The 12,091-nt window shown below is 41.6% G+C and overlaps 1 protein-coding gene across 1 annotated transcript in view; it reads left to right on the top strand.

The window, feature by feature from the left end:
- The window catches only part of NLRP11 (NLR family pyrin domain containing 11), a 29,750-nt gene that overhangs the window by 7,442 nt on the left and 10,217 nt on the right, over positions 1-12,091 (top strand). Inside the window, exons 4-9 of the mRNA XM_003802919.2 lie at positions 82-249; positions 2,704-2,874; positions 3,929-4,099; positions 6,601-6,771; positions 7,544-7,714; positions 11,122-11,218. Of these exons, the coding sequence (XP_003802967.2) occupies positions 82-249; positions 2,704-2,874; positions 3,929-4,099; positions 6,601-6,771; positions 7,544-7,714; positions 11,122-11,218 (949 nt within the window). The remainder of the gene's footprint in view (positions 1-81; positions 250-2,703; positions 2,875-3,928; positions 4,100-6,600; positions 6,772-7,543; positions 7,715-11,121; positions 11,219-12,091) is intronic.

The raw sequence follows: 12,091 nt of genomic DNA, 5'->3' as shown, positions 1-12,091 counted from the left end.
ACCTTAGGTGTATGTGGCTGGCACCTTAGCCACTTGAGCCACAGGCGCCGAGCCAGTTCCCATGACTTTTGTCTTCTGCAGGTTGTCCTATGTTTCTGTCAGCTCTAATTTCAATGACTTGTTCATGTCAATGGCTTGTAACCAGAACCTGACCTTCCTGAATGTGAATTGCATTCCGATTTCCCCGAAGATGTTTTCCCTGCTGTGTGAGGCCCTGAGCAGTCCCACGTGCAACATACAACACCTGAGGTGAGTCCCTACTTGGCCTGACACTCAGTGAGGGGAATGGTCAGGTACTAGTGTGCAGAGGTGCTCTGCAGATAATGCCACCTCCTCTGTCCTTGATGTCATTCCTTCTTAAAGATTGTTAGCACATGGTTTATTTCTCTATCACCAGCATTATTCCTGTCCTTTTTATTAATCTCAACTGCTACATCCATCATTTCTATCACTTGGCTTCTCACTCCTATGACCTAATTTCTCTAATGATCTAGTTCTCTGGTTCATCCTCAGGTACACAGCACCCTGGTCAAACCCTGAAGAAACACTGTCTGAGGGAAATGCTATGTAAGCCACAGTAGTTTTAAATTTTCAAGGAGTCACATTTAAAAAATGAAAGGAAATAGCCAAATGTTTTAAAATTAAACCTTAACCCAACGTACAAAATTAATACCAATACATAATATTTAATAAAAAACCATTAATGAGATTTTATATTCTTTTTTGGTATGAAAACATCAAAATCTGGTATAAATTCTATCTTCACAGAACATCACTATTCTGATGGTAAATGTCTTTTTTTTTATGAGAGTATATCTTTATTTTTAAAATTTTTTAATTAGATCATAACTGTGTATATTACTGCATTTATGGGGTACAATGTGGTGATTTTATATGCAATTTGGAATGCTTACATCAAACTGGTTAAGATAGCCTTTGCCTCACTTATTATTGTGTTAAGACATTTGTACTCTTAATATGTTTGACATGTACCCTTGCAATATGCACAGTAGATGAGGTCCCACCAATTACTCTCCCTACACCCAGCCAAACCCTCCCCTCCCCTTACCCTCCTCTTTTCTCTTTTCTGGGCTATAATTGTGTTTTATCATTTGTATGAAAGTGTGGGCGATTATATGTTGGTTTCATAGTACTGAGTACATTGGATATTTTTTCTTCCATTCTTGAGATACTTTACCAAGAAGAATATGATCCAGCTCCACCCATGTAAACATAAAAGAGGTAAAGTTTCTGTCTTTTTATGGCTGCATAATATTCCATGGTATACATATACCACAATTTGTTAATCCATTCATGGGTTGTTGGGCACTTGGGCTGCTTCCATGACTTGGTAATTATGAATTGGGCTGCAGTAAACATTCTTGTGCAAATGTCTTTGTTGTAAAATGATTTTTGATCATCTGGGTATTTGACCTTTATTTTGATTGCATGAAACTTACAATTGAAAAATTAATTTACACATCCAAGGTATTATTAAATAGTGTTCCTCAATAACTAAATTTAAAATCTCTATATTTTTTATTTCTGATTAATATGAGGGTACATATGATGAGGTTACACTGTTTGCATTTGAAGTTCAAGTTGTAGTTGAGCCCTTCACCCTGGAGGTGTGCTGTAAACCCCTATGTTGTGCCTGTTAGGTGGAAACTTACTGAACCCTCTTCTCCCTTCCTTCTTGAATTTAATCGTATTTTTCTCTTGTGTGGACCTGTAGGTGTTCCTCTACTAGTTTCAACTTAGTATCGAGAGAATCTTTTCTTTTCTCTTCTCTCTTCTCTTCTCTTTTCTCTTCCTTTCTTCCTTTCTTTCTTTCTCTTGACAGAGTCTCACTCTGTTGCCCTCGTTGGAGTGCCTTGGCTTACTAGCTCACAGGAACCTCAAACTCTTGGGCTCAAGTGATTCTTTTGCCTCTTGCCTTAGCATCCCATGTACCTGTGATTACAGGCACCCACCACAACACCTGGCTATTTTTAGTGAAAGAGTTGCTGGAGCTGATCTCGAACTCTTGAGCTCAAGTGATCCATTTGCCTCCACCTCCCAAAGTGCTTTTGAGCCCAGGAGTTTGAGGTTGCTGTGAGCTATGATGACATCATGGCAGTCTAGCCTGGGCTACAGTGAGACTCTGTCCCCAAAACAAGGAAACAAGCAAGCAAGCAAACAAAACAGAATGTGCTTGGTGGACTTGTGAACAAGATGATCAGGGAGGACAGGACAGAGTGAACAATGAATAGAAAATTAAGAGATAAAGTTAGAAAGCAAATTAGGAGCCAGGTCATATGGGGCACCATGGGCCACGTGGAAAACCTTCACAGGTCACTGTAAATGTGGTGGAAAATTGAGGGTCTTGACCAGGCTTGTACATGTGGTGGCACCTGTATTACTCTGTTAGGTGGCCTGTCTAATGCCTGGCCTCTGTGGTTCTGAAACATGCCACGGGGGGCCACATGGAGACAGATGCAAAAGGATGGAGACCTTTTTGATCACTGCCCTTCCCAAAGGTGCACCCCTCACCCTAATTTGAACTCTGAGAATTGGTATACAGTGAGATTAAGAGCAGAGGGATCCATTTATTTCCTAATCAAGGTAAAGTATCTTCTCATTTGGTTGGGACTGATTTTATTTAAAACGGGCATGGCTTAGAAAATGGGGTAGGCTTATTTCATCTCTGAGTTCTCCTTACAGCTTGATGCGCTGTGACTTGCAAGCTAGTGCGTGCCCAGAAATTGCCTCCATCCTCATCAGCAGCAAGAAGCTAAAAAAACTGACCTTATCCAACAATCCCCTGAAGAATGATGGGGTGAAAATACTGTGTGATGCTCTGTTCCACCCAGAATGTGTCCTTGAGTCACTGGGGTAAGGGGACTTACACAAGCCTACCACAGAGAAGTTCATGCTTGGGCTTGAATGTCTGGGCATTTGGTCAAAGAATGAGGGAGGAAAAAAGTATAGCAAAGTGCAGCCGCTAAAAATGTATTTGGAGTGGGACAGGTCTGGGTCAACATTCTACATTGATTGCTAGTTAGAAGCACAATGTTGGCAAAAATGCATTTAGGTTCATTGGAGTTTTTACCGCCAACTTGTATTCCCCAATTTGGAGAACAAGGTCACAACATTAGCAAACTTAAGACTTTGGAGAGGAAGTTAAATATAGTGATAAGGATATTATGAGTGCATTTCCTGGACCACAACAGCCCCACTCCCTACATAAGAGTGGGGAACTTGCATTGCCAACCCCAGTCCAGTTTACCTTCTGCCCACATGCAGAAATCAAGATCCGGTGTGGTTATTGACAATTTTTTTTTTTTTTTTTTTTTTTTAGCTATTAGAGACTAGAAATATAGATCGGAATTGAGCAAAATTTCAACTTATATTAGCAATAAATTAAACCTGAAGATAAATTGAATGCTATAAAATGGGTTTGCAGGTCTGGAATTGGGTCCACAGAGATGCATTCTATCTTTACTTTTTTGTCCATTTTCAACAGTTCCCATGTTCCTTTGTAAGCAGCAAGGTAGCTTTTTGAGAATCACAGTTTTCAAATGGAAAAGAATTTTAGGATTCAACTTAACCTCCCCTCCCCCAGATAAAAATATGCTTTATCAAACAATGAGGAAATCAGGTTATGGAAGTAATCTCTGAAAGATTCTCCAGTTAGTGGACATGGGAGCTAGGTGGTTCTTCTGATGCCCTGCCACTTATTTCCTGTTCTGTATTTTTTCCCCTGTACCATTCTGGGTACTTTTTAATCTCCATTTCCCAGGAAGGACATAGGAGATAGAGGTGTGTTAGGTTGTGGCAGCAGAAGGCACAGAGGCGCTTGTGGATTTGGTGGTAGGGTGTTACGTGACCCCTTTTTAGGCAACTGTAGCATCATTAATCCTTCCCCTGTTTCTGTGGCCCCATATAGGTTGTACTTCTGCTGCCTTACAGAACGCTGTGTCGCCTATATTGCGAGAGTCCTTATGTTCAGTACAACTCTGAAACATCTAGACCTATCTGTAAATTGCCTACAAAACCGTGCAGTGTTGGCTTTGACTTTTCCCTTGTCACTCCCAGAATGTCATTTACAGGAGCTGGAGTAAGTCTTTCTATGGTTCTCATGGGTGACAGCATCCCTGCTGTGTAAGGAGGTTTGCATGCTGATGGTGTCAACAGAAACAAAACTTTAATGATGGTGGCCAGGCACAGTGGGTCACACCTGTCATCCCAGCACTCTGGGAGGCAGAGGTGGGAGGATCGCTTGAGATTAGGAGTTTGAGACGAGCCTGAGCAATAGTGAGACCCTATCTGTAAAAATAGCTGGGTACTGGGGCAGGTGCCTATAGTCTCAACTACTTGGGAGGCTGAGGCAGGAAGTTTAAGTGAGCCCAGGAGTTTGAGGTTGCTGTGAGTTAAGCTGAGGTCATGACACTCTAGCCTGAGAGACAGAGTGAGACTGTCTCAAAAAAATGGTTTCAGTGATGGTGTCAAGGGTGATAAAGTGTGTGGGAACATGTGTTCCCAACAATAGGCAACCTAAAAACACAGTAAGATTTATTGATGAATCTGCTTAGCTGAGAAGGATCAGGGCCTGCAAAATCCCTCATACCCTCCTCACCTAGAGTTGGCACCTGTGCCAACCTCACTGGACATAATGTGCAGAAGTGCTGTGGAAGAAGGGACCCCAAAATGCAGCTCCAACCTGCTCACACACTCCTGGGGAAGGGAGTCACAGGAGTATCTTTGTTGGGAAACAGCTGTATTGGAAGGGGGTATGTTGGGAGCATCCCCAATCTAGAGGAGACTTCCACATTCAGCCCCTGAGTATGGCCATGGACATGTTTCTCTGATAAGCTGATTTAAGTTGGGTCCAAGGCTGGTGGATTGCCTAAGCTCAGTTTTAGACCAGACTGAGCAAGAGTGAGACTCCATCTCTTCTAAAAATAGAAAAACTAGCCAGGCATTGTGGTGTAAATCTGTGGTCCCAGCTACTTGGGAGGGTGAGGCAGAAGGATCACTTCAGACCAAGAGTTTGAGGTTGCTGTGAGCTATGGTGCCATAGCATTCTACCCAGGGCACAGAGTGAGACTGTGTCTCCAAAAACAAACAAACAAACAACAACAACAACAACAAAAAACAGGTCATGAAATCATCTCTTTAAAAAATGGTAGCACTGTAGCTTATGAGCTCCAGAACTGATGCACCTAATGGACTATGTAAGAACATAGTTGATACCACTGTATCTCACTTCATTTTTAAAAATGTATCTCACTTATGTTGAATTTCTTTCTGCCTTGTAGTTATAGCTTAAATCCGTGTTTTTGCTTACTTTAATTTGAGAATAGGCCAGTAAGTGGCAAAATAGAAAATTCTGGGAATATCCTAAATGTAGTTTTATTGGAACACAGGCATTTATATGTTTATATGGACACTTTTGGGCTGTAATGGCAAAGCTGAGTAGTTGTGACAGAGACTGTGTGGCCTATAAAGCCTAAAATATTTATTATCTGGTCTATTGCAGAGAAAGTTTCTCAATCCTGCGTCAGACAATAATTGCTATGGAAACTGTTTTCCAATTTAAAGTAGATCGGGGTGCAGAAGGTGATTTGCCCATCCTGAGGCAAGGTTAGTCAAGGTAACCAACTTCACTGAGCAAAGACTTGGAGGAAGATCTATGTACATCACCAGAGTGGGGCTTCCAAGTAGAATCAACAGCCATTGTGAAGGCGTTTTAGCATCGACATGGCCTGCCATGGTCAAGAGGAGGCATGAGGCCACATGGTGGGGTAAAGAAGTAGAACTGCAGAATTAGACATAGAAGATGTGAATGGAGAAAACCAGGGAGAACATGGAGCTGTAAAGACTTGGGCTACTCTGAGTGGGAAGAGTCCTATGGTATAATTACTTTTTTTTTTTTATTTTTAGACAGAGCCTCAAGCTGTCACCCTGGGTAGAGTGCTGTGACATCACAGCTCACAGCAACCTCAAACTCCTAGGCTTAAGCAATTCTCTTGCCTCAGCCTCCCACGAAGCTGAGACTACAGGCACCTGCCACAACGCCTGGCTATTTTTTTTGGTTGCAGCTGTCTTTGTTGTTTGGCGGGCCCAGGCTGGATTCAAACCCACCAGCTCAGGTGTATGTGGTTGGCACCTTAGCTGCTTGAGCCACAGGCGCCGAGCTGGTATAATTACTTTTATCATAAAAGCAGCTCATTTAGCTCTCCTAAATAACATTAGTCTTTACATAAATATTGAAAGAGAGAAGAATGAATGTCAGGAGAGTTTGCCTCAAATAGGACAGGAATAGGACTTCTAGTTATCAGTGTCCTAGGACTAAAATGTTTAAAACATTCTAGCATTAGTTTTTTTCTTTGTCAAATCAGGATGCTCAGAGCCTTGCAACCTTGTGGGTTAATACATGTTAAGATCATTGGTAATGCCTGCCATGTTGTTAATAAATGTTCTAGAGTCGTTAGCATGTCTCTTGTTCCTGTAACAAGACATGCTAGGAGATAGTTCAAGAACAATTAGCACTTCATAACATAAAGCTTTTGAGACAGGCAGTCATGACTCTAGCTTCCGTTTATGTTTTTCTTGCAGGCTGACGGGTTGTTTTTTCAACAATGAAGTCTGCCATTATATCGCCTCTTCTCTTATTTCCAATGTGCATCTGCGGAGGCTGGAACTTGGGTACAATAATCTAGGGGATGCAGGGGTGGAGTCGCTCTGCAATGCTCTGCAGCATCAAGACTGTAAGCTTGAGACTGTCGGGTAGGTACTGGGGGAGAGAGCTCCCTGCTTGGAAGATAAGATGGGTAGAAAAGAATATGGGCTAGGAAATACAATCTCAGATGTCATGGTCTGTGTTGGGGTCGGGGCTTGTGGTTCCCTGAACCCAGTTGACCTGACTTGATTACTTGGCTGAGCTAGAAAGTTCAACTGAGGCACAAGAGTAACTGAAAGCAAAAGTGAGTGGAAACTGAAAATGGAACTGGAGCAGCACAGGCAGTGTGAATAGGAATTAAATGTTACCTGCACAAGTTTTAGGTAACAAAGAGAGATTTTATTTAGGAAGAACAAAGAGAAAGTTTAGAGCATTTCTAAAGAAAGTTGGAAGTGGGTCCTTCTGGTAAAGGAGAAAAGGTGAGAGAGACAGGGACAAAGGCCTGCGGGAGTATTGAATTCTCCATTTGAAATTGGCTGCACGTCTTTCATTGGCCTCTTTGCACCTCCAGGCAGTAGTGCCCTTTTCTATTGGTCATTGATTGTCTCTTTCTGTTGTTCACTGGTTACCTAGCTTACTTCATACTCACATTCTATGGGTCCTCTAGACTTCTGGACCTCCCATCTCCCTTGAAGCCACTTTCTTATTGTCTCTTTTTAGTCTACAATTTGAGATGCTGCCCTATTCCATGGTGACTCTTTTGTGTGAAACTTGTGGAGGGTGGTGTTTGGGAAGTGTTTGGCTCACATTCATCTGATCTGCCTGCTCTGGTCTTTCTCTAGGGCAGGCTGGTCTCACCTGTGGGTCTCTCTGTTGCAGGCTGGAGGGCTGCATGTTAACCAGCGCCTGCTGCACGACTCTTGCCTCTGTTTTTAGCAGCAGCAAAACACTGAAAAAGCTCAACCTGATAGAAAATAATCTGGGTGATGAGGGAATTATGAAACTTATTCAGGGCTTGGGCCACCCATCATGTGTACTTGAGTTGCTCGGGTAAGTTGGATGCTGTTTTCCTTGGTGGTGGGGACATGCGATCATCTAGGGTACATGAGATGCAGATCGCTGGATCACCAGTGTCAAATACCAAAAAGAAAACAAACATAAAAACCCAGATCCTAAAAAGGATAGTTGTCCCTGTTGGGAGATTGAGAAGATGTCTTGAGGTCTTAAAGCCGAGTATGTCATTGGTGAGTAAAAGGGGATAGTTAGTATTACTTGTGCTTTATAGGAAATTTTTTTCTGTATCTTTAAATATTTTCTATTTTCTTACTTGCCCCAGTGGCCTTTCATCACCAGAGAAAGGAAACAGCTAATCCTTAGTTTACTATCTCATCAGTCATTCCAAACCCATCAAATTCCTTCTCGTAAAGTAAAGATTCTTTTCCTTTCTGTGTTAGTGAACTATTGCCATGTAACAAATTACCATAAACTCAGGAGGTAACCCACATATTTATTTATTTTTATGGGGCTTGTAGTTTTATTCAGGTTTTATTTTTAACAAATTTGTCAGGGAAGAAAGCCCACAGGAAAGGATGAAGTCCACGAGGACAGAGTCCTCCTTAGTACCTGATGAGGGACAGGTCTCTCCCCTCTTCTCCTCTTTTGTTCCCATCTAAAGGGGTTTGAGGAGAGAAATAGGGAAGGGTGCTGGTGCTTGGTGTTAGTAGGGGGGTGCCAGACCAGGGATGAATAAGGGAAGGACATAAGGACATTTGCCCAAATCCACGGCTTTCTGATTCCAGATAGAACTAAAAAAATAAGCAAAAACTAAACCATAAGTAGTACCCACTCTCTTTCCCCCCCAGGGCTGCAGTGCGAAGGGAGAAGAGAGATAAAGTTTAATCAAGGCCATGGCTTACTTGCTCCTGGCCAAATGGGTGAAGGGCAGGGGATGCCCAGTGGTTTCTGAGGGGGTGGGAGACAATGAAATAAAATGTCAGATAAATTGCACAGGAGTTCAGCCTAGGGCCAGGGTAAAGCCAAAGGCTAAGGATCACTGCTGCCACCACCGCCACCCTGTGGGCAATTATTTTGCTGTGGCTTTAACACACACACGTATACTCACTCACACACCCCTTACTCCACAGTCTGTGTGAGTCTCATTGTCTTCAGGATCTCTTGCAAGGCTGCATCTAGGGCTTGGGGTCATATTCTGGAGGTTCATCTGGACAAGGAGGAAATCTGCTCCTAAGATCACAGCTTATTGGCAGAATTCAGTTCCTGCAGGGATGTTGGGCTGAGCGTCCTTGTGCCTAGATTGCTGTTCACTAGAAGATACCCTCAGCTCCTTGCCAGACAGATCCATCTTTATCAAATTTTCAAGTCAATAGAGTATGTTTGTGAGCAAGGCTGAAGTTATAAATTATTTTTTATTTTTATTCTTTTGAGGCAGTCTCACTTTGTCACCCTGGTTAGAGTGCCATGGCATCATAGCTCACAGCAACCTCAAACTCCTAGGCTCAATTGATCCTCTTGCCTGAGCCTCCCAAATAGCTGGAACTACAGGCTCCCACCACAATACCTGGTTGGGTTTTCTATTTTTAGTAGTCATGGGGTTTCACTCTCAGGCTTGTCTTGAATGCCTGAGCTGAAGAGATCCTCCTGCCTCAGACTCCCCAAGTGCTAGGATTACAGGTGCGAGCCACTGCATCTGGCCGGATGTGACAATTTTGTATAAACTTGTCAATGAGGAAGTGACATTTCATTTTTGCCCACTGGTTAAAGGCACATAACAAGTCCCACTTAAACCCAAGAAGAGAATTATTCAGGTTGTGACTGACACATGTTGAGGACTTCGCGGGAAGGCTTCTTAGAAGCTGCCTACCTCAATTTCTGGTCACACTTTGTTCACAGATTTAGAAACTTCTTCCAGTGTCTAGTATTCCATTTTTACCTGCTTTATTTTCTTAAAGAAAAGCAATATTCAAGTTACTGAGTGCTCATTTAGAGACAAATATACAGATCTGGGATTTATCCATTGTTCCAGTGCAGGCAGCTCATTTTCTACTTGACCTTCAATTTTCACAAATGAAAAAAATTGGAATATTTATCTCAGAGTTCTTGAAGATTAAATTAGAATACAGAGTCAATGTGCTTGGGATCCTCCTGAGTTCATTTTTCCTTATCCTCTCCAAATGATACTTCATGCTAAATACAGATAACGAGTCAAACTTTCAGATGTGTAGAAAAACCCCTTCAAACATGGCCACTTTCCAAATCCCTATTCTCGTTTTCTCCCAGGGCTCTTATTTTTTAATGGACCATATAATGTATTTAGGCTGTTTTTTGTCCAACTCCTTTTATGAGAATATTAGCTCAATAATGGCAGTGATATTTTCCCCTTCATTGTTGTAGGTGCTTAATGAAAGTAAAGTCAAGAAATGATCATATTTCAGGTTACATAGGTATTTGTACCTACATGCTAATTAGGACACTCACAGAAAAGACATGAAATAAGTAAAAGTTACTATGACTCTTCTTTCTTAATTTGAAGAAACTATATCAAATGTCAGCTGGGTGCAATGGCTCAGGCCTGTAATCTCTACACTTTGGGAGGCTGAGGCAGGTGGAACTCTTGAGCATAGGAGTTTGAGACCAGCTTGAGCAAGAGGAAGACCCTGTCTCTACTAAAAATCAAAACTAGCCAGGTATGGTAGAGCATGCCTGTAATCTCAGCTAATGAGGCTCAGGCAGGAGGATAGCTTGAGCCCAGGAGTTTGAAGCTACATGAGCTCTGCTGAGGCCACAACACTCTAACTGAGGCAATAGAGTGAGATGCTGTCTAAAACAAACAAACAAATAAAATAAACTATATCAGATGTTATGAGTATGGGCTCTGACATATGTGCAGGTGTGCCTTTGTTCTCTAGCTATGTAAACAGATTGTAGTTGAAAATTCTGTCTTTCCATGTTAGAATTCATAAAGTCATTACTAACATTATCTGATGTGAGGATGTAGTGAGATATGCCTGTAAAGTTCTGAGTACATAGCAACAGTCATTACTAATTCAACTTTGACCAGTTCTCTCAATGGATCTCTTATTCCAATGCTTAATGGAAAAACCTCTATCTTAGTTTAGTTAGTCTAAAGCAGATTTCCCTTTTTCTTCAGAGGTGGTATGATTAACCCTCTCCCCAAGAATGCCCAAAGGATACTATATGGGGAGGTCTTCATTGATGGGACAAAGGTATAATAGAACATGCATTATTATTATTTTTTTATTGTTGGGGATTCATTGAGGGTACAAAGAACCAGGTTACATTGCTTGCTTGTGTCAGATAAAGACCCTTCCATAATAGTGTTCTGCTCCCCAAAGGTGTACCACCACCACCCCTGTTCCCTTCTCCCCCTCCATTCTTTCCTCATTATTAACAGAATTCTCCCTCTTTTATTTCTTCAGAATTGGAGTAAGTGATTTGAGTGCAGAAACCCAGAGTTTGCTGATGGCTGTTAGAGAAAAAAATACCAAGCTGGAATTTTCATCTTCATTTTCCACTGTAAAGGAAGGCAGACAATTCAATGATTTGCTTGGCTCTGGGAATCCTCCTGAGCCAGCTTCAACAACACCTAACTATCCGTGGCATTCAATCTTTTTCAAACTGCCCAGAAAGTTTTCATCCATGACAGAGGAAACTACAGTTTCTGAGCAATCCCTTTAATCATGTTCTGCATAAAATGTATTTCATGTGAGTTGTTACTTCCTGGGATGGAGGAAAATTAGTGTTAGAATTTCCCATTTGATTTTGTTTTGTGACCTTGATCAAGTCGACCACTTTCTTTATAAAAACTGTCTCAATAGAGAATTAAAAGGATCATTTGGAGCAATAAAAAGTTAAAATGCATTGGGAAAAAAAGTACAATGCATGATTCTTTTCAGTGGGCTTCCCTGGAGTAACAAATTGAACTGGGGATTTACCTAGGGAGTTCAAGGGCATCCCTAGGAATCTCTTGAAAGGAAACTTGCATCTTACATCCCTTCCTTACTTTGTATTTCTGCTGCAGCATTTTCACTTCTGATCTATTTATGCCTCAACTGGCATTTGTTCCCCTTTCTTCCTCCTCACTGCTCACAAAGAGAGGTGGGGTGAAGGGCTCCTAAGATTCAGAGAAATGTGAGATTTGTGTGATCTCAGAAAAAGCCTCTCCTTTTCTCCAGTATCCATAAAATTTTATTAGAACACAATCCTGAACAGATCAATAACAAGCAGCAAGAATGAAGCAGTCAAGGACTCCATCCCGTTTAAAGTAGTACCAAAGAAGATGAAATATTTGGGAGTATACCTAACAAAGGATGTGAAAGATCTCTATAAAGAGAACTATGAAACTCTAAGGAAAGAAATAGCTGAAAATGTTAACAAATGGAAAAACAT

This window comes from Otolemur garnettii, unplaced genomic scaffold, assembly GCF_000181295.1.
Source record: "Otolemur garnettii isolate 467f Iridium unplaced genomic scaffold, OtoGar3 scaffold00264, whole genome shotgun sequence".
NCBI lineage: Eukaryota > Metazoa > Chordata > Mammalia > Primates > Galagidae > Otolemur > Otolemur garnettii.
The sequence above is the reverse complement of the archived record's forward strand: the minus strand, read 5'-3'. Positions and strand labels throughout refer to the sequence as shown.